Genomic DNA, 24,081 nt, shown 5'->3' with positions numbered 1-24,081 from the left:
GCACGAATCTTCGCAGTCTCACCTGAAAAATGTTGTTTCATTGGCTATGTTAGGCAAAACTAATATTGCTGTGCAATTAAGTGAAGCGAACAGAACAAACATTCTCAAACATAATCAAGAAGTGAGAAAAAATCGTGAAATTATTTTTAAAAAATATTGATTGTATCAAATTTTGTGGCCAATATGAACTTCCCCTTAGGGGACATGATTAAAAAACGATTCGAAGAACCCTGGTGTATTTCGTGGGTTGCTACAGTTCATGAGTAATCTAAACGGGCCTCTCAAAAATCATTTGGAACATGTCACTATTTAAAGGTGATTCTAAGACAATTCAGAATGCACTGGTAGATTGCAAGTTGAGTATCTGCTGATCTGAAATTCAGACGAAATCATCGATGGTATTAGTTTCTTTTTAGCGATTAGCAAATGATGCCACAGATATCTCCCAACTAAGTCAGGAAGTTTTGGTTTTTCGATATGTAGTGCATTTATTTTTGTCCTATACTTATTAGTAATGGCATCAAGAAGTGAAATTTGTATGTACCAAAATCTACTGCAGCTCTCTCAATCCACAAGTTCACGAGCCGCCACTGCCAACTCTACTTATGCGTGTATGTTTGGGTAGTCCCTCCAAGCAAAGTACCAATTTAAAGTTCCACAACTCGACTCCTTTTAAACCCTAGTTAAACCTTCACATCACTCATTTACCGAGCTAGATCTTTCACCTATTCATTAGTATCACACCTGGCTGAACAAACTTTCTGTGGGTATGACTGTGATGCATGTCAATGAGGAAAAAGCTGGAAAAATACAAATAATATATAACATGTTCCAAAATAACTATAAATTTCATAATATCAATAGAAATATGAAATAATAAGCAGCTACAAATAAAGTAAAATTGCAAATCAACATGCTCTTATGTGTAGGGTAAACTAGGGTCTGTTGAACAGTCGGGCATGTTGGACACTCTGTAATTTAACGTGTTACCACGCCACTTGTGGGCACCACATTCTGCTAGAAGTCAATGACGGAAGTAGGCACGAGTGGGGCTACTTCCGTCATTGACTTCTAGCTGAATGTGGTGCCCACAAGCGGCGTGGTAACATGTTAAAGTACGGAGTGTCCAACATGCCCACACCTGTGGAGTAACGGTCAGCGCGTCTGGCCGCGAAACCAGGTGGCCCGGGTTCGATTCCCGGTCAGGGCAACTTACCTGGTTGAGGTTTTTTCCAGGGTTTTCCCTCAACCCAATATGAACAAATGCTAGGTAACTTTCGGTGCTGGACCCCGGACTCATTTCACCGGCATTATCACCTTCATCTCATTCAGATGCTAAATAACCTACGCTGTTCATAAAGCGTCGTAAAATAACATACTAAAAAAAAAATCCAACATGCCTGACTGTCCAACAGACCCTAGTTTACCCTATCACTTAAAATCATTGACTCGGGTCAGGAAGAAGGGGGGTAGACTTCCGACATTTCATCTGTGCACTGGGCCAACATCAGAGCGGCGGAGGGTTCCCTCGCTACATCTTCAAATACATATCATATACATTATCCTACCTGTCAAAGATGTAGGCCTACCTAGCCAGGAATAGAACAAAGTGCCGCTCACTTGTTGCAGACCTATGCTCCACATAGTATACTATCTGCACACGCACTTACACAATCTGCTGTTACTGCACATTAAGTTAATTTAACATGTACATGTACCAATGAACAAGTCATATGCCTCGGCCAAGAAATAAAAGACAGTTTTAACAAGAAAGAAGATATCTTGGCAATATTTATTGACTTTCAGTTAGCATATGACTCTGTTTGGAGAAATAAATTATTACTAAAACTCCAGAAATTAGGTATCTCCAGCAATATGTTCAGATGGATAGCAGAATTCCTTAGTCAAAGATTCATTGCCACTAAATTCAATAATTCACTTTCTAGTTACAGACAAACATATCGAGGTCTACCTCAGGGTGCTGTCCTCAGCACAACTTTATTCAATATTTATATAAATGACTTACCCTCCCTATTAGAGGAATCAAACATGAAAACAGCACTATTTGCAGATGATATAGTTTTGTGGACTTCCGGATCTTACTGACATAGAGACAAAATTCAAAATTCTGCTCTTAAAGCTCTAAATCAACTACATGAATGGAATACATCAAATTTGATGACACTCAATTTAAGCAAAAGTAACTACCAAATATTTTCACCTGGTAAAAAAGAAAGAGAATTCAATATCCAATACAATGGCCAACACCTTCCTAGGACTTATGAATCCAAATATCTTGGAGTTATTTTCGATAGTAAGTTAACATGGAGCAACCAATTGAAATACATTTCTGAAAAAGCTCGTAAAAGATTCTCCCTTCTAAAAAGACTAGCAGGAAAGAAATGGAGATGCTCTAGGAATACTTTGAACACTACATACAAAATGTTTATACAGCCAGTGCTGACATACTGCGGAGAAATTTTAATTACTTCACCTTTCATAAACGAAATAGAATATGTTCAAAACCAAGCTCTCAGACTCATTACTGGTGGAATCAAAACAACTCCAATCGATTCTATGAGATTCCTCACTAATATTAACAGCATCAAAATGACAATAAAAGAAAAAGCACTGATTCAATATCAAAAACTTATCAGATTACCAGGAAACAATTGGCATTCATACAGTCCTCTCTGTAGATTGAAAACTCGAAAAAGTTTCATATCCATTGTTCAAGAATTAAAACAGAAAATCAATATCCCGAATTTAAAAGAAAACTTACAAATTAAACCAAACCCTTTAACTCTTTTGAATATAAATTTAACAGAAGAAATAGTGAAATCAGAAGTAAACACTGAAATACTAAAACAACTGTCTTTAGAGACAATTAATATTAGGTTAACTGGCTTCATTTTTACACTGACGGATCCTTGATCTCCAGAGAACAAGGTGCCGGTGCAGGTGTTACGTGCTGTCTCTTCTCACTTTATAGATCTCTTGGGTATGGAACAACAAATTTTGATGGAGAAATCATTGCAATAAGTGAAAGTCTCAGGAATCTTCTATGCCACATCAATAAATTTAAGAATGCAGTTATATTGTCAGACTCCAAAGCAGCTATTCTATCAATAGTCTCTAAACACACACCTTCATCTCAAACAGCAGAAATAACTAAAATGCTCTCTCAATTAATATCACTCAATAAAAGAATTGTATTCCAATGGATACCATCCCATTGTGGAATCCTGGGAAACGAGAATGCGGATGCTTTAGCAAAGAAGGGCAGCACTGCTACTTACAGACCTGTTACTAAATCTACGTATTACTATGTGAAAAGATTTATTAAATCTACATACTTAGACTTCAACAAACAAAATTTGATAACACAATCTCAAGGGGAAAAATGGAACTCTCTGCATCATAATCCACAGTTAATTCCCGATTTACCACGAAAATCGTCTGTAGCTGCATTTAGATTGGCAACAGGCCATGATTGTTTGGCCAAACACCTGCATAGAATTGAAATATATCAGTCCCCTATCTGCCCATTGTGCGACTCAGACCAAGAGATGGATTCGGAACACCTCAAAATCTGTGCTTCAGTGGCTGGCCATGATAATATCTTTGAAAAGTATTTGAGTGCAAGAGGTCAAATGACTTTATTGTCAAACGCCTGGCATTAGAAAACAACAACAACAACAACAACAACAACAACAACATGTACAGCATTTCAGTGCCACTTCGTAGCAAGGCCGTATTGTGTCTTTGGTCTAGGGAAAATATAATACATTGTTGTAATGGAGTGACAGGACTGAATTTTTCCATAAAGACGAGTATTTTCCGTAGACCAAAAATACAACAGGGCTTTTTCAAAAGAAAAAAAAAGGGGGGCGGTGATGTATTATGTATTTACCAATTTAACTTTTCACTTTTCGAAACTTCAACCAACTACCACTACTAAAGAGACTTGATCGACCACTTTAAAGTTTCATTGCACTACACTGATTGCACTCTTAGAATTTAGATTTAAACATAAGCACAGCTTACATGATACTGGCTACTACTAATACAGCGACTATAAAGCATTCAATATTGTTAATATTCTTAATGAAAACTGAAATGGAATAAAATATTACAAGAGGAAAACGAAGTACCTTACTGCCCGTGTCTCACGTCCTGAGCCGAGAGTTTCCTAGTGTTTATAACCACGCCTCTTAGGTCTACTCGGACTGGCACGGCAGCTACATTGTGGCTGCACAATAGCATATTACATGTTCTGAAAACATTCTCCTATGTCATTCCAGGAGTCTTTACTGTTTTTAATACTGGATACTCTAATCGTGGTTGCCACTATCGCTATTATCTCTGATAGCGATTTCCGAAAATGTATGTACACACTAGGCCACTCTTCGTCCACTCTTCGTTCAACTGCTGAATTACCATAGAGCAGCGTTTCTCAAAGTATGTTCCGGGGTTCCGTGAGCTGTATATGATTTTAAATTTTATTTCATACTTTTTTTACTTGATTATTTAAGGACATTTATCAACTACTAAGTTATTTTGCATCGATGGGATAGCGAAATGGTATTTGGCGAGATGAGGCCGGGGATTCGCCATAGATTACCTGACATTCGCCTTACGGTTGGGGAAACATCGGAAAAAATCCAACCAGGTAATGAGCCCAAGCGGGAATCGAACCCGCGCCCGAGCACAACTCTGGATTGATAGACAAGTGCCTTAGCCGACTGGCTGCTGCGGTGTCTACTTTATACTTAGTGGTTACTATAAAAATATATAAATGTTACGCAAATATGAATCAATAATAACATGAAACCACCGATAATAATAATAATAATAATAATAATAATAATAATAATAATAATAATAATATTCCAATAATATGCGTAATAATATGTTTAATGAACATCTAAAACTGAAAATAATACTTATCACTTTCATCACTGGATTCTCTGCGTACGTGTTCACTAAAACAAAATACCGAAAAGACAAAATGCAAATGTACAGTAGAAATGAGACTACAACTTTCCGCCATAAAACCAGATTGTAGGCTTAAAAAGCAAATATATTCGTCCCTCTGAACAGAATTATTGAGATACTAGCTTTCACTTGTCTGTTAATTATTAAATAATAATAAAATATTACAAGGATTCCGCAGTTGGCTGATCTTGCTCCATAGATGAAAGGAATCCTGAAAAGGCCGATGTGTTGAACGTAGGGTAGTAGGCACGTGCGGTACCCAGGACCTCCCACTCGCTCCCTCTGCGTCTCGCCCCCGCAAAGAAACAGTTCAGGAAGTGAGACACAAGCAGTATTAATAGTCCATTTTGTAGTTGGAAGTCCATTTAATTTTTTTAAGTATGTTTTTGAATAACTTACTACGTTTCATTGTTGTGTATGTGGTATTATCATTGAAAAGGGAAAGTATAAGGATAACCGAGTAAACGACACCAAAATAAGCGCAAGTGTGTTTCAAGGCAACAGGCATAATATCATATCCTTTCCTGAATGCCTGCACACTTGGATAGGAAACAAAAATGTAACAATAAATTAATATGATTCGTTTCGAGTAGTATTTTGTCGTTTATTTTATCATTATATTTACTAGTTATATGTTCTTTCTTTCTGTAAAGAACTTAATTCAAATATTTAACACCAGGTTGTACGAATTGCGACAAATTTAACAAGCGGTTTGGACCAACTGGCTGAATGGCACTACTCAATAAATCTCCTCTTCGCTACCAGCAATCGAACTTGTGCATAGCTGGAAGCGCCACTACTTCAGGATGTAAACAATTACTGTACCTTCATTGCTCAATGTGATTAAGCGTGCTGTTCTGCCTTGGTAGTGACCGCTCGACATCTCACTGTCTTCGTCCATCATCACCTTCTCTGTCCCTTTGGGTCCCTCTAAAATGCAACTTAATTCTGATTTTAAATCGTCGTAATAAACTGATTGTTAGCTAATGTAATGAACAGGATAAATAGGTAGCATATTAAGTAAGTAGGCAATATGTACGTCATCAACCTATTAAGAATAAGTAAATCATAAAAGTGAAGTTTGAAAAGGAATCAAAAGTTGAACCACGTAGTGAAGTTACTTCTAATGCACATATAGCCTAAAAAAAAAACAAATTCAATTAACTGATATAAAAGTAATTTTTTAATCGTATTTTAAAAAATGAAATTAATTTACCTTTATTCTTTTATTTACAGTAAAAATCGAACTTGTTCATGGCTGAAAGCGCCACCACTTCAGGATGTAAACAGTTACTGTACCTTCAGAAAGATTGGTTTTACTCCACAATGTGATTAAGCTTGCTGTTCTGCTGTCCTGGTGGAGGCAGCTCGATGACTCACTGTCTTCGAGTCCATCTAAAATGCAATATAATTCTGAGTTTAAATCATTGTAATAAACTTGATTGTTAGCTAATGTTATTAACAGGATAAATAGAAGCATATTAAGTAAGTAGAGAGTATTTATGTCATCAAACTATTAACAATAAGTAAATCATAAAAGTGAAGATTGAAAAGGAATCAAAAGTTGAAGCACATAGTAAAGTTACTTCTAACGCACATATAGCCTTAAAGAAAAACAAATTCAATGAACTGAAATAAAAGTAATTTTGAATCTTATTTAAGAAATGAACTTAATTTATCCTTAGTCGTTTATTTACAGATGGCTTCTAAATGTAGAGTGCCTGTGTGTCTAAGAGTACATTGGCATTCAAAGGTTTCTGGCCTACAATTTCCTGGTCATGTAAGGGTGAGCACACTTCCTAACCATGGGATAGGTCAGAACCAAATGTATAACAAATTGAGAAACTTTGAAATATTACTGCTAGTTTTCAATATGTGAATCTATTACAGGGATGGATAAAAAAGTATTTGGAAAAATACTGAGATTGTTATTCTGTATACTTAGTTAAACTACAAACAAGTACCTGAGCTATTACAGGACATCTAAAACAGAAAACGAGTCCCGCGCTGTGGTGTCGTGGTCTAAGCCATCCTGCCTCGGAATCGTGTTATGGAATGCGTGCTGGTTAGAGTCCTCATGAGGAAAGAAATTTTCTCATGAAATTTTGGCCAGTGTATGAGATCGATGTCCATTTAGCATCGTGATGCACTTGGGGAGCTACGAAAGGTAACAAAATCTGGTTACAAAAGCGAGCTATAACGGCTGGGGGGGGGGGGAGGAATCATCGTGCTAACCACACGATACCTCCATTCTGGTTGGATCATGGTCCACCTCTGCTTCGACATGTGAACGTGAGGCCAGCAGCTGGCTGGTGGTCTGGACCCTTCAAGGGCTGTGGTGCCATAGATTATTATTATTATTATTATTATTATTATTATTATTATTATTACATTTATTATTATTATTATTATTATTATTATTATTATTATTATTATTATAACAGAAAATGAATAATTTTGGACTTATGTATTCCCCTTTGCTCTTCATATACCACATATATACATATAATCCTATCATTATTGTTATCATATATCATGTTATATATATCATATGAATAGTACAGAGAAAAAACCCGATAAGTCACTTTTTACTGTTTTACAGCACTGCAAGTTAAAAGTTTCAAGATCCATTATATTGTATTATCTTTGGGTGCGTGAGTGAGTTGTTGAAATTTATTAAGGAAAATAACCTAGAGGTGGCCTACTCTGCAGTTGTCAAAGTTTGTGAACTTACACTAACAATTCCTACCACCACTTCCTATCTATTCTCAAGAGGATAAAGACATTTGTGAGAAACTCTGTAGGCAAAGAGCGAATGTCACAGTCTTCAGTTTTGAAATTGAAAAATATTTTAAGGAACTGTCACAGCAATTTCGTTTTTACGATGTCGTCATAGAAGAGTTTAACAAGCAAAATGGGAGAATCATTCTGCAGTTTAAATGACAGATGAATAGGTAATTTATTTTCTAAATATTAATTTTATTTAGTTACTGCTTCCCTACTTTGAAATATTACTACACGCCACTGATGTAAACAATAAAATTGCTGTACCTTCAAAAGAGATGGATTCATTCAAACGTATGAATGTGTAGATCATCTGCATCACAGCGGACTTCCGCATGGCTGCGCCTGTCACTGCCTTCTCTCCTGTTTTGGATCCAGCTAAAAAGCAATATTGAGGTTCTGGCTGATATGTACATATACATTATCAGGCAGTACATTTCACTTGACGATATGTTTCAGAGGAAGAACAACTGTTTGTATGCATCTCAAGTCTGACTAGTGAATAATATGTAGCTAGTCGGCGATGTTTGCAATGAAGGGGGAAAGGAACTTGCCCCCTATCCCATTAGCTTCTGGCCTAATTGCCTCATAAGTGGTGCCTTCTTGGTATCACTTGTGAGGTTCAGACCTGTTTTCGGACAGTTGACTAACAACAAAAGCAATTCTGAGTTGAAATTGTCGTTATCACACTGATTGCTAGCTAATGAACAGCATAAATAGTGCATATTAAGTAAGAATGGCAACAAGTACGTCATCAAACTGTCAACAATAAGTAAATCATTTTAAGGAAGCTGTGATTATGTACACCATCAGAAATAAAATAATGGGCCTTTGAATATTCTAAGTTCCAGATACAAGAAACTGCGCATGCTCAGAGACACAGAGCATAGATACACGAACTATTGCTAAGGAAGTTATTGAAATTCGTTCTATTTCGAATGTTGTCATAAACCGTTCTGAAATGCAATTGAGAAAATACGAAGAAAATGGATTTAATGTATAATTGATATCAACGACACAATTTAAAAGGAAACAACTTAAAATTTAAAGTTTTGAGAAAACTACATTTTAAAGCAATATATTTCTGTGAGACACCAAAGGATCGTTGAAATTACTCCAGAATTCTGTTATGATGTTTCATATAGCTATACTACAAGTTTCAAATAATTAGAATGTGTTAATTGGATTTTTCACAGCAACTTGAAGCTTTAAAATCCAGGTTTCTCATAACTTTAAATTTTGAGTTATTTCCCTTCTGAACTGGGCCGTCTAGGTATATTTAGACCTTGGTGAGGATATTAACATGCCTCGCAGAAGTGAAGTCTTCCGTCTCGTCTCAGTTAGCAGAGATATCTCAGACATCTGCGAGTCATGCAGAGAACAGTGGATTCGAACCTGAATGCAGTGATTTATATTTCCTGAATAATTCGAAAATGGAGTTTTTTACAGTCACGGGACTGATGTTTCAGTTTGTTGAACAGAAATTGGAATAATTATTGTCCAAATCCTATCAGTTATTATTAGGCTTGACCTGGTCCCAAAAAAAAAATAAAATAAAAAATGAACCATTACTTGGGGGATCTTCTTTCATCTTCTCTGTTGGGTTGCGTCATGATATGTCCTTTCCAGTATCCCCCTCCCAGACATCCAAACAGTGGGATAGCTTACATCCGGATTCTTTTACTGGGAAAAAACTCATCATGCCATTTTTTATATCTTCTTGTAATAGATAAATGCGGAAGCTTCCCATTGCTTTACGCATACCACTCTTTCTTTCACATCTTAAAGGATCCCAGGGGGCCCCAGCATAGAGGTGAGGAGGGTGGCTTTGACTAAGTAGGCCCTCTGGATTTCACCAAAATTCACCACAAGTGTTAAATATAAGTTCCATCAGAGTTTTTGACCCAAATAAGAGACCGGGAAATCCCAATTCTTCAAGGATGATTTAAGATTAAAGTTATGTCATTGAAATACTAGATATGTAAAACTGACATTATTACTAAGAAATAAACATGAAGTTCTGTCTACATTAATAATAAGATTATTAGAATGACAGCATTTTTAAATTCACAAATACCAATAATTTTCAATTTGTGCAATAGCCTATCTAGATGCGAAACAGGAACAAGCTGAAATTAAACTTCTATGAAGATTATGTAAACTAACACTTCAATATTATTAATTTATGCAGTGATAAGAGAATTTGTGAAACAAATGCGGAGGAAAAATCTTGGCCTGAATATAATTTATTAAAGTAATAATTAAATAAATGACTGAAAAAAAAAAACTTTTAACTTCAATTTTTATATATGAGGGTGTCAAAAGCAAAGGGATATAAGTGCACTTAAGTTATTCGTGACAAAATGTGGTTGAAAATACTTAAGGTTTCGTAAATTCCGTGAATTTTTTTATTTCAATTTTAGTGTATGATTTGGTTAAAAGATGTATCCCTTTGCCACTAAAATTTTTAATGTTTGGATAAACTCCAGAACACGGTACCCACTTTGTTTCTGACCCCCTCATATGTGTGGAGTTGGGAGCACACAGGTAGGCATGGGGTAATTTTGATTGCGCCACTTGGTGGCCCTGAGTGAAAATATGTCTAGCACAGCTCACACTTGACGTGGACGAGAAATTACGTTTGAAGATTATTTTGTGCTGTGCACTTATCTTTGGAATGACACTAAAGACAGGTAGGCCTACACATTGCAAGTCTCCATGACGGTCAGCACAACACACCACTACCGCTCAGACAACAGTGTATGCTCGAGGTTGCGGGTTCGATCCCGGCCGAGGTCCATGGCATTTAAGAATGTTTAAATGCGACAGGCTCATATCAGTAGATTTACTGGCATGTAAAAAGTACTTCTGCGGGGCAAAATTCCGGCATACCGGCGACGCTGATATAACCTCTGCAGTTGCGAGCGTCGTTAAATAAACCATAATTTAATAATTTTTTCCTCATTGTCTTCAGTAATTTCTAAATTGCGTCGCGCGTTAGGTAGTGTTTTTAAATGCACCTGTCCAATCGAGGCTTAATTTATTATCAGTCACCAATATATACATTTATTCCTAGAATCGGCCCTAAAGTTACAAAACGTAAATGTTTTTATTTTCTACTTATTACTGCAGTTTACAAGCTACCGAAAGCTAACCTTAGTGTGGGACTGCTATTTGTCTATGGTGTGGGAAGAGATTCACTCTGATTCTCACATAGAAATCAATCCGACCTCCCACTTCTCTCCACAAGGCGCTGTCTTTGTTTTACTCAAAGACGTTGTAACTTGTAGTTATATATCCTGCCTCCTGGATTGCATCTTACTTATGGCGTCATAAGATGCGATCTAGGAGGCTGTGCTTTAAATGCACTGTTTGAATAGTTGCCAACAAAGGAACAAGAAATCCCCCTATATCATGTTAAAAATCCCCCTAAAATTCAGAGAAACCCCCTAAATTCTTTAATTTTTACTTGAAGAAACGCAACATAAAATAATGTAATGCGAGGACGCATTATGAGAAATTCAAAGAAATTAAATCATTAAGTCACACAACGCTAGTTTCACCTAAAATAAGGTATGTTTTATATTAGGCCTACTATTTCAGGCCTATCAATTTATTTTTAAAGCAGTTTCAAGGATATGTACCTTTGATATAAATATCTTATTTCAATGATTTTTTAAAAACTTATATGTGTTCATTTACATATCTATTATTAAATAATTAATCTATAAAGTATTTCCGCAAGTATATAACATACAGCTTGTGAAGATATTTCCTTTGACTTATACATGATTGTCCCACTTTTAACGACTATAGTTTGACAACTTCAAGTGAAACCCCGTAAAACACGCCAACTTCTGGAATATCTTTCTTTCTTTCTTTCTTTCTTCTCTCTTCCTCGCTCCTCGTCATTCACCAATCACCACGTAAATATCTGAGAGGGTGTGTGTGGGCCAAAGAGTTATTACAAACTCTTTGGTGTGGGCATCGCGACCAATAGAAGAACCACTCTCCAGTATTACCGCAATAACGGGCAAGAGGACTTATAATATATAGGCCTCTTGATAACGGATTCCTCATTTTTCCCTCGTCTGTCGGCTAGGAAGGTACCATTATGCTAGCATTACAGGCAACTAGTCAACCTTTTAATACTTTTAATAATAATGAGAAAAATGCGCTCGAGTTGAGCATTAATGTCCAAGTTTAGTCTTTGCCATAGTCTGTTATTGGTTTAACTCTCTTCGCGCACGTTATGATATGATATTTCTTACATCTTTGCAGTCTTCGGTCGGTTCATGCAACTTGTTGTTCACACATATTTTATGATGAACCCGTGTATTGCGAGTCTTGTTATCACGTGTCTCTGGCTCCAACACTCCCTGGGCCAGCTGTTGTCTAGCATGGCTGATGTGGTGTAGAACTCTAGATCTATCTCCTTCTTCTTCCGGTCTCTTATGCTTACCAGTTTCTGGTAGGGTCATGTGGATGGTAATGCTTTTGTTAGCAGATTTGGCAAACTGTGAGTGGACCTGCAAGTACAGTGCATAGTGCTCTCTCCCCTCCCCCCCGTGCTTTCTCACTTGCTCCTCCCCAAGACAGCCAGCGCTCACGTAGTAACTCGGTCAGGGTTTCAGTTCAATTTGTCAATCTATATCTACTATCATACGCATGTTCAAATAATTTCATTATATTAGTGACATTGTCTACAAAACTCTATCATTATTTAAAGAACATAAAAATTAGGAAAGAAAAACTGCAATCACATCAGATATTCAAATTTAAAAATTTCATCCAGAGAAGTGGCGTCTGGAAAGGTTCCCAAAATGCTGGCTGCGTTTCCAAGTTGGATGGCTATTCCTATTCGTTGCCGTAAATAATTGATGCAGTAAGTCACCAATTTCGGAAACCAGGTCTTTTGCTTCTTTACACTAGGAGTCTATTGTTTCAACAGCAAAGACAATGAAGATGTAATTGTCAACGTTTACTGCGTACGGCAGATTCTGCTGCAGAGCTTGCGATTTTAGAAGTTCACGGCAAGTGCGATGGAGCTAAGGTGCCTCCGCATGTCGTATCCCACATAGCGATTTTCCTCTGCTTCACGGGACCAAGATAATCCATCAGGGTGCTTTCCATCCGTGCGACTAATCCCAGTGGGTTCTAAAATAGCAGGGATACCAGGGGATGTTAATGCTCTCTTATGTCGTTAATTGTTGAATATCTAAAAGAACGTGCCTTACTCTTGACACAACTCAGAGCGTGATGACCGTAAGTGTCGACAACTTCCCCACATACACATTTATGTGGTTGGCAGATTTTGCATCCAAGACGTAGAGAGACTGCAGTCTTAAAAGATTTGTTATCCATCAGCGTTCCAATATTTGGAGAAGGTAGAGCTTGTAGCCAGGAACCCACTTCTATTTCTTGTAGAGCCAAAAGTCGAGCTTCGTCTGTTTCTGTTGTACAAGATGTTACACGAGATTCTAGGATGTGCCTAATAATTATATCACACCAAAAATTCTGGACGTCTGGATGAGCGGGCGGATTAGAGTTCCTGGATATATCATTCCACATATCCAAAGTCTCCGGCAAATAGCAGATTTTGACCTCATGACTGATTGATTGAATAAAGGAAAAATAGATTTGATGATATCGAAAACTCCATATGCAGAAGCCAAGAATGCCGGTGTAGAGATGTCACTGAGTTTTCTAATACCGAGACCTCCAAGTCTGATAGGAAGACAAGCTTGTGTCCAACTTCTGTTCTCAAGTGTAGTATTGAGAATAGTGTCTAAACATTTTCGCATCATATCGTCTGATTGTTGGAGGAATAATGGAAATAGCCACAATGGAGTTGTCCTCATGAAATAAGTGAGTTTAGGAATTAATAAACAGTTTTTAAGAAGAAAATATCATATATGAGGATTAAGAGGCAATAGACGATCAAATAGCGTTTTCAAAGCCAATAATTCCTGTTCAGCAATAATTTCGACTCCTTCCAAGAAAATAGGAGAACCAAGGATGGGTAGATCACGGTTGGAAATTATCTTAATACCTGGTGCAACTGCTTGAAAAGCAGATACTACAGCCTCATTCCTTTCGGAGTAGAAATAAAGTTCGCATTTATTTGAGTTGATCTCCAATCAAATATTAGAACAAATATCAATTATATTCTGGAGGTCAGCAAGACCAACATTAGGATCTCCACCTAAAGTTCCATCATCCAAATAAAAGAGGTTAAGTACACTCTTCAGATCTGATATGACTGGATGTACCGCAAGACTGAAAAGCATTGGACCAACGGGATTTCCTTGTTGACAGCCAGTTTGAGATGAGATAGTATCAGAACCGAAGAACAAACGTGAAGGATGCTTACATGACTGCCAAATGAAAGCAGAAAGCTGACGAAGCTTATATTTGATAGCATGCAACATAACATCTCGCTCAATACAATTAAGCGCATTTTTGAAGTCGAATTTAAGTAGAATCTTATTACCGTTCGCATATCTGTTCAAAAATGTACGCACCGAATGAATAATAGCCTCACAGCCTTGTGGAGTGCCGAATCCAAGTTGATGTGGACGAAAATATTCACCAATTTCTTCTTTTACACTGATGCAGGCAATTTAGCTACTAATTTTCTAAAGGTGTTGCCAATGACTATGGGACGCAACCCACCATCCTTTTTGTCAATCGCCATAGAAGTATGGGCAAATTTCTGTATCTAATTTCCCACTCAACACAAAATTGCAGAGGTTAGTTAAATATGTAATTAATCTCTTTCCGGAATCACTAGCTGACACAGACACAAGATCTTTAAGGTGCTGCGGACGTACAGTATGCCATCCATTCCAGAAGCAGAACCGTGTGGGAAGTTTTTCAGTCCTGCCTTGACAGTGTCTTCAGATATAGACAAATACTGACCATTAGGGTCTGGAGGATCAGGGAAGGACGACGGTCTCGAAGGAGGCGGGTGTTTTTCTAATAACGCTTGATACGTAGCGTGGGTATAGTCCGCTACTCCTAAATCAGATGAAATAATCCGAACCGCTCCACGTATATCTCCTTCAGTCACTTTTGTTTCTATACGGCGTACCTGGGCGGATTTTGTATTTCTTTTATTGGAAAGATAGATCAATTGAAAATCTCTTAAACTGTCTTTAATCTTGGACACAAGAGATTTCTTTCCATGTTTCTCTGGGACCTTAAGGGCAATATAGGCGAAAAACATCAAATTTTGCTAATTTTCTTCACTATTCTGATAAATACATTTGTCAATATTGTAGATAACCGATCTGCGGCGAAAATTCTTGCACCTTTAGGAATTGTCTTCAAAACATTTTTTTTTTTTTTTGCAATTAATTAGCTTGGAATGGAAGTTATCTTGTGAGGTATGCAAGGAGTTAAAGTCGTTAACAAATGGGACATTTGGATGGGCTCTGGACCAATGGATTCGAAGACCTCTAAAACCTTTTAAATATCTGCCGATTTCATCAGGACAAAGTGGGCATGAGACAGATTCAGTAGCAGCAATGGAAAGATTTTGATTATCGACTTGTAAACTGCAGGAATATCATAACCACTGAGAATTAGTTTCGCCAAGCGCTGTGATATCATCACTACATACGCCAACACATTCACCATGAAACCAAAACTTACATCCGTTGCAAAATATTAATAATCTGTCTTTTAGTTCGTCGGAGTTATAGCTGAGATGACAAAGAAGATGTGAGACTTCTTGTCACTAACACTTCCAGATATGTGATAAATTATTTTATAAATGTGAAAGCAGTAAAAACTTAGTTTCCAATATTTTTTTGTCTTATAATATGCGTATTTAAATCAACAGACAATATCCAACTATGATACCTGAAGACATGGTCTCCTATATAAAAATTATAATTAAACATCATTGCAAATAAGAAATTAAATAATTCTTTTTTGTACTAGCATATATAAATATCAACTCTGTAACATACTGTAAGTCGATAAAATATTAACTTACCTTTCAACAACGGATTTGTTTCCCAGAGCTTTGAATATTTTTGAACATATTTTCCTTCTTTTCTCGAATGCCATAATTGAACACAGTGCGAAATTAATGCAAAATCAAATTTTAGAAAATACAATAATAACACGTTATAATATCTCTTAACAATAATCACCTATACAGTCACTCGTGACTTCACCAGAACACTTGCGCCTTGCTGAGTGCCTATTTTTACTCGAGCAAGTAGACAGTTTCATACTAAAAATGTTATTAATAGTTCACGTAACTATAAATTGTTGCATATAATATTTAATACAAAATTAAATGTAATTAGGAAAACATAGATGTGGAATATAAAATAAATTAAAATCAGTTGTATCAAAAATATAAATTTAGTTTGGAGAAATTATTTAACTGCATTTTACTGCAGACACTATTGTTGTGTAGGCCATAACTTAAGCAAGACAAGGAGAACACGTGTGCAAACGCGATAACGGGCGGGAGAGAGTGTCATATTCAAAATATTATGTGAGTAATAAAGAGCGCAAGTGAGAAAACATGCTTGCAAGATGCGATACCGGCCGAAGAGAGGATTCATGATCATGATATTTATTGTCCAATTACACAACAGCTACAGTAGTTTCACTATAATTAATTTTAAAAATAAATCCTAATGACGTAATTTACAAAACACCCAAAAAAATTGAACTTTCCCCTGAAAATGCCCCTAACATTTTTATTCCCTCAAACCACTCCTTAGAAAAGTGTTTTCCCCAAATTTAGGGGGGGGGGATCTCCAAGTTGGCAACATTGTGTTTCAATTAAATAAAAAATCATAATGGTGGTCCAATACAACGAGCACAGAAGACATAGAGTAGACAAAAACAACTTGGAAGTGAAGCCGCTCTTGCGGACAGTCGTCATTACGATGCTACCAAAACTCCCGCTTAGCATATGGGTAGTGTGGTGTTACATCGTCGTTTTTATTCATAAATCAACTAATTTCATGATGCTTACATGTGCTACGTATGACTGCACAAACAGATTAAAATTACTGCAATAACTTTTAACAGCTAAATATTATGCTTGTTTGGCATGTACTTATTTATAATGATTTAGTCTATATTTGTTTTCTTGAAAGATGGGACATGACAGGAGCGTTGCGATCGGAAAAACAACTGAATTTATTGAATATCACATAGCATGGTAGGCCTGTTGCTATGGTAACAACGGTTGAGTTTTCAAACTTTCAGGTCCCACATGGCGAGTGTTTAATAGCTCTCTTGGAAACATTTATTGTGCACACATTGTTAGCATTGGTACGTTTAGTCTTTGATTCTCTGTCGATTTTTGTATTGTTTTCTTACCTTCGCGTCAATTGTCTGTAGTAAAGTCACGAGAGGTCTGTCGCTCGTGGATTTATCTGGGAAATCTCAGACCTCGAGTGGCATTTATTAGGCCGGTTACACACTATACCGAGAAATGTGTAATGTGAAATGTGTGCCGAGAAAAGCGTTTAATCGAAAGCATTGGTTTAAATGGAACGTCACACACTACAACGAGTTTCTCGCTCACCTCGCGCGAGGTAAACGCATTTCTCGCTCTGATCGCTAGCCCAGCGAATTTTTCAAGACACATTCGACCTCTGTCAACGATTACAATTACACACAGATATCGGGAAAACATTTTTCAGCTGTTTTAAATGCAGAAAACTTAGCAAAATTGTTCTAATATGTCAGATCGGCCATTGACATTTTTTGGTGTCATACAAATAAGTATGATACACGAGACGATAACTATAATAATACTAAATTGAAGATCTCCCCGGTAAAAGGAATGCAACATCAAATCATTAAAATATATGATGTGGGTAGGAAAAGAAATTTTAAAGCATTTATTTATAACAAATTGTTGAACTGAATAAATGTTTATCCCTGTTTAGTGAAATGATTGTGATAGTAAATAAAGCAATAATAAAATATGCTCCTGAAATAATTTTCCTTTCTATTGAAACATGAATTTACAGTTTTGTTCGTTATGTCCAAATTCGGGGGTAGTTTTCAAATAAAAGAAGAAAATAAATATGGAAGATAACCGATTTAATCAGACATTAATTAGGTTAAGTTTCTAATTTCCAATGCCAATCAACATAATATTGGCTACGAATGAAATTATGACTTCATGATCACATAATACTTAACAATGATAAGATATGATTTCATATTAGATATTACTGTATGTATTACTTGCTAGTCAATACGATAATTTATTAAGGATTCAGTTTTCTTCATTGTAGGCCTACTCGTGATGAAGGGGTTGCATTATTGGACTGAAGAGAATGCTGTTCCTGGTTATGAAAAAGTGAACAGTATCATTCCGTTCCGCGATAAAGTGAAATACAATTTCCTACATGCCGTTTAATATAGTGAGGGAATAATGGCATTTCTCCAGAAAAATTACACCAAAGAAAGGCACAATTTTCTTTCATTTCACTGGCTTCTGCGAGTTGTATAATATGATAAAAACATGGTTTTGGTTTGCAACCACAAGTATTGTACTTCCAGGATAAAAAATCTTTTGATACTTGTGTATTCTAATGCGATTTTGTAGCCCACACTTATTAAAATTATACAAATTTGAGTCTTCTGTATTTTAATGGATCGTTGCAGCCCCCCCCTCACTTGTTACAAATATAACACTCGTTAGGTCCAAGATGCAATACTATGAAAACTGGTCATTTCCCTAGTAATCCGTGCTGGAACTATTGCGTCTGATGTTGATAATTTTTTCAAATATTTTATATAATTGGGTGCAATGAAAGAACCTCCAACACCTCCTCTATTATGACCAAATTGTCATAGTTACTGAAGGCCGTGAAAAAAAAAAAAATTGAAAACGCATAGTTCCAGAGCCACTTTCGCATCAAAGAGTGTCAGATACACTTATTGCAGTTTTATGCAATATAAATCTCTTTCTTTTCATGGTAATGGAGTAACAACCAAAATTTAACTTCTCAAAGAAAATAAACAAAAGTTATATTTCATTAATTTATATTTTGCACCACGAAATTATGTAAACTACTTACCTTTTTAGTATTATTAAACTGTTGGTTCTTGGTTTGATCCGCTGCTATATTTGTATTAAGAAATTGGATGATTTATAAGGTTCAAACTATAGGCTACAACATAATAAACATATAAAAAACACAATTATTTGTATATTAACATTTTATTCATATTATGCTAAGAATATGAATATATCATTTATCTGTACAATGAACTGAATTTACTATACTTTACCATTTGTATAGAGTCCGAGATTAGGAAGAGCTGTATCAAATTCTTTTTTGTTAGGGGAAAGAAAATTGTTACCGGTAAGTACGTTTTCATCGCACTGTTTTTTTTTTTTACCATTAACCTTTCATATATCTTTTGAGAAGAGATACAAAAGTCTTTGAAATGGAACGTGACATATCACAAAACTCATATTCAAACAAGATTTTCTGTTTCACAGTTTCCAACACATCTTTCAAGTTACCCACTGATTTCACCACTCGCCATTTATATTGTTGCAATGTCTTATTCTCTTTTTGTACACAAAACTATCCTCTCCTTAACTTCCTTGTTCTTCTTCGATAGAATCCGAATTTAATTTTCAGTATCAGCTTCCAATGACATAATGGAGGTCCCAACTTCGTCTACAACTGTCACAGTAGAGAGAGGGAGAGAAAGATTTCAGCAAACTTCCGTTTTACTCTCCTTCTTTCCTGAAAACAATAATTCATATAACATAACGAGCCTACTTTATACACAGTAGTGAATAGATATACCAATATTATTATGGTTAACTATCAGTGTAATGTTCATCTAATTAACCTTTAGTTCTTCAGGGTGCAAATATATACTGCACAGCCCCCTTTCTGAAACATATATGATAAGGTCGTGCGATCCATATCCTCCTCCCTGAAGTTACTGGAACAAATTGTGCTGCAACAACACGAGGTGTCCGAATATCTTTAACCTCAGGATCCTTTGGAAAACTGTAACACAAGTTAAATTTAAATATTAATCAACTACAGACGATAACAACTCCGGATATTTACGTATGTAATGTCTTTAGTATCTCATGCATACCCATGATGGGTTATTCCAAGTAAGCTCTTGAACTCTTTATTTCACTCTGCCATATAGCACACCGGATCGACGTATTTAAATTTATCAAAACATTACTCAAAAAATTTAAAACAACACAACTAGCCCATGAAAATACAATGACAGGTTAATTTAAGATGGCTACCGCGCGACACTGGCAACTACAACGAGCACAGAATACAATAGAGTAGACACTAGCATCTTAATACCATTGGACGGAGTGAAACCGATTTTATGGACCTGACGCCATCTTGTTGCTACCAAAACATTGCAAAATAGCTATTACGTTATAGAAGATCTTATGATAATAAGAATTCCATATGTCCCTAATTTCTTGTAGGACTCACACTTTCTTGTTTGTTTCGTAATACAGAATCGCTATGCACGTATTTTTTAGCAAAAATTACGAAACTGTCATCGATAAATCACATATATACAGGTTATTTAAATTGTCAGCTCTTCAAATTGCAGTATGGTATTTAATAGATAATCTGGGAGGTTAAACAAACAATAATGATAAAAAAGGAAGATAACAGTTTGACCTTATTTTGCTACTAGTCCAATAAAAATGCTACCCTATAACAATTACTTTTATAGGTTGATCCATTTGCTTCGATTTAATAATGAAACTTCTTAACGCAAATTATCATTCTCTTCCTTTTGCCAGTATTTCGTATAGATGTCCCGATTTTGTTTAGAGAAAAAATAGAATGCTCTTAACCATATAATATTTGATAGGCTCTTCGTTTATAGTATATAATTAGATTATAACGGCGAACAAAAGTGAAGTTTTATTACCAAGTGGGTCAAGTCAGTTCACGACCGAGTTAATGAAGCTACTAAGTCTGCAAAGCATAAGTCTGATTTCGTGATTATAAAAATTAATTACAATAATATTAATACACTATTTCTTTTTCTTCATCAAACGAATACGTGCATTCGGTTTAAGAGAAACCTCGGTACGCCCGTTTTCTATAGCACTCGACACAAACTTCCAACATGGGTTGTTAGGTTAGCTTCGCTCGTAAATGCTAAGTTTACAAAGCGTGTCTGATTTAGTGATTATAAAAATTAATTACAATAATATCAATACACTAATCCTTTCTCTTAATCAAACAAATACGTGAACAATACGAATCTAACCGACTAACCTAGGCTAAATCATTCATTATCTACCGGTAATAAGTACATTTCACACATGCATATTTACCTGTGAAAAGTTATTCCAGGAATTTTTTTGAAAACCTGTTTGTGCAGCCATACGCAGTACATGTAGGCATCTTGAAATTACTTAATTTATTAATTAAAACAACGATGCAACATCACAATCAACTGCCCATGTGCTAACCGGGAGCCCAATGTTTTGGTAGCATTATAATGGCGACGGTCTACAAAAGCGGCTTCACCTCCAAGCTATTCATGTCTACTCTATGCATTCTGTGCTCGTTGGGCAACTATTTTCTATTCTGTACTCTATGGTTCGATTACACATTTCTTGGCGCTGTGTGTGGACAAAGCTGTCTCGCCTCGCTCGCGCATTTCTCGGCACACATTTCACATTACACATCTCTCGGTATAGTGTGTAACCGGCCTTAGGACTATTTGTGAGTAAAATAAAAATGTAAATCATATATCCCTAAAATTCGATCACAAAATGTTAATAATGTATTGTTTATTAACGAATACTTCACCTATTCAAACATTGTGAAATTTAAATACTAGTAGATGAATATCGATTACTGCAATAAAGAAATTCGATGTTATTATTCAGTAATGCCAATTGCGAAATACAGGTTTAACAATGTTAATTACATGTACTGCACTTTTCTCTTATTATTATAACATACATACATTTTCATTATCTGCTGAAATCATAATTTAATTTAACAGTAACAGTGGGGACAGCTATATACCAATGCTTATGTATTCACAGCGAGGCATGTTGCTACACAGTGAAGCCATCTCTGTATAGATAGGCCTAATTAAAACACGAATTTTATTACGCCATACGGAAAGCAGTTTGATCAAAGACATTATTACTATGCAAGGTCATTGGGTTTGATATGCGATGATGTTACATAAATTTGAACATCTGGCTTTCTATTAATTGTTTCATTTCATTCACAAAATACAAATTTTATAGGCTACTTATAGGTTATGTTACCTGTGAGCGCAGGACCAATGTCAGCTGTGTCTTATTTCGATCGTTACAATCAGTGCTACACGAAAGCATTTTTTATAGCTCGACAAACGCATTCTCGCTGTAGTGTGTAAAGGAACTAAAGCTGCATCTACACAGTTCAACATTCCAATCGCGTATGCATGCAATCTGGGAAGAACATTCAAAAGAATCAAGTTTAAAAGGTACGTTTAATTAAGATGTATGAAGATTTTGTGTCTACATGGTTCGCCGTTTTGAACGTCGTCTTCACTGCGTAAATATATTAATTAATCATTCATTGCTTTAAAGTTGAAAGAAAAGTTTAACCGTGTAGTTGCATCTTAATGTATTCATGATCATCAATTCACAGGGAAACAGTTGGCGACAACGACTAAGGCCCGGTTGCAGAAACGCAAATCAAATCAGTCCCTGATCGACAATCAGTTGATGTCTGATTTATTTGATTGTTCTTTGCGTTGCACAAACGTGAATCTCCTATCAACTTGTCTCAATTTACTAATTGCTGATTTGAGAAAGAAATACATTTGACAACAGCGCTATTTAGCAACCACAGCCAATTTGATGCTCTTTAAAAGTAGGGAAACGAATGCATCAAGTGGGCGGTGACTAGGAAAACAAGTGAATGTTTTGCTGTTTTGTTGCTTTTTGTAGAAAGGAAACAGGCGGATTCTATTTGTATATAGACTACAATATAGTGAAAAAAAATGAAGCAAACCCCCAAAAAAAAAAAAAAAAAACGTGAGGGGGCTTGTGTTGTGGGATTTGCTAGGAGAGTCGACAAGAAATTGGAATATGCATAACCTCCATAATCCAAAATAATTCCATTTCCCATCTCTCTGTTTACAAATGGAGCTCGTAACCCACTCATTAAAAATACAGTATTGTGTTGTCATGTGTAGAACCCTGCCAACGTGCTACAACATTCCAGAATTGCAGTGATGGTGTAGACTACATATTGCCTGTATATTCACAGAAAAGAAACCTTTTCTACTTCGATAAAGTTCGGCATCATTTCAACCAGGTGATTGGACGGAGATGTGAGCAGTCTATACAACCAATATTAGGCTACTCTTGAAAATCCTGACATGGCTGAAAATTCTCTCTGGATTTCAAATCGTTCCCTGTTTGAAGTTTGGGGATTTATGAGACCCTGCCATAACAAAGCAATTTCATACGTAACATTCCTAACTACTCGGTAAATAGTTGATTTGTGGACCCTAACAAGATAACCCAAGACCGCCTGAAAAATTACAACAGCATAAAATCTCAGCATTATTAGAACTTGGTTCATTGGAGAAAGTGGAAGGTTTCGATTTGTCTGTCTGCATATATTTGTTTCAATTTTTGAAAATAACAAAACACGGCAACGCCTTCTTCTTAATAATATTTTTTTCATTCTAAAATTTCTTCATCAGAAGAATCCATTATGTCGAAAACAATATTGTTACGCTGTAACTATTTACTATATACATTACAGTAACTGCATTATGAACAGAACAACATAAATAGCCTACTTGATCGATGATCAGTGACTTAACCAGCAAAAATCTGTTGATCAAATCTGATGGAAGACTGATCTCCGATCAAACACTGATTGTTCTTTCTGCAACAGAAATAGAACTGATGGCCAATCAAACCCTCCTTGATTGCCAATCATATTTTGATCGGTGTTTCTGCAACCGGGCCTAAACAAAAGAACGACCATGCGATAAATTGATAGCAATAAATCTAGCTGCAAAAATTATCGCAAAGCCTGACTGTGATTGGTTGGAATTCAAAATTTCATTACACTTCATTGGTCGAAAATGGAATGACGTTATGTAAACGAAATAGTCAATGAATGTTTTAACGTCAGCCATCTTAACGACAATTGCTAGCTTCCATTAGCTGGCACCTGGTAGTTCATGTTGGCAACATGGTACTGTAGTTCCAAGCTCGGCCGCTTAACTATCATGTCCCATCTTTCAAAAAAACAATTA

The 24,081-nt window shown here is 36.1% G+C and overlaps 2 protein-coding genes across 5 annotated transcripts in view; one reads left to right on the top strand and one right to left on the bottom strand.

The window, feature by feature from the left end:
• LOC138696246 (uncharacterized) overlaps positions 1-6,705 on the top strand; it is a 60,344-nt gene extending 53,639 nt beyond the window's left edge. Inside the window, exon 4 of the mRNA XM_069820935.1 lies at positions 6,235-6,705. Coding sequence (XP_069677036.1) covers positions 6,235-6,237 — 3 coding nt within the window. The 3' untranslated portion in view covers positions 6,238-6,705. The remainder of the gene's footprint in view (positions 1-6,234) is intronic.
• Positions 1-11,052, bottom strand: part of LOC138696245 (uncharacterized) — a 29,027-nt gene extending 17,975 nt beyond the window's left edge. For 2 of the 4 annotated variants that reach the window (XM_069820933.1, XM_069820931.1), the window contains exons 1-4: positions 10,938-11,052; positions 8,050-8,160; positions 6,298-6,393; positions 5,824-5,928 (exon numbers count right to left, since the gene is read on the bottom strand). In XM_069820933.1, the coding sequence (XP_069677034.1) occupies positions 5,824-5,928; positions 6,298-6,393; positions 8,050-8,119 (271 nt within the window). In that variant the 5' untranslated portion in view covers positions 8,120-8,160; positions 10,938-11,052. Of the gene's footprint in view, positions 1-5,823; positions 5,929-6,297; positions 6,394-6,962; positions 7,143-8,049; positions 8,161-10,937 lie in introns of those variants that run through there. The other 2 variants (XM_069820934.1, XM_069820932.1) reach the window with 2 other exon arrangements.
• Positions 11,053-24,081: the final 13,029 nt, after the last annotated feature.

The sequence above is a fragment of the Periplaneta americana genome, chromosome 3 (assembly GCF_040183065.1).
Source record: "Periplaneta americana isolate PAMFEO1 chromosome 3, P.americana_PAMFEO1_priV1, whole genome shotgun sequence".
NCBI classification, from domain to species: Eukaryota; Metazoa; Arthropoda; class Insecta; order Blattodea; family Blattidae; genus Periplaneta; species Periplaneta americana.
Note: the sequence above shows the minus strand (reverse complement) of the source record. Positions and strands in the feature narration are given on the sequence as shown.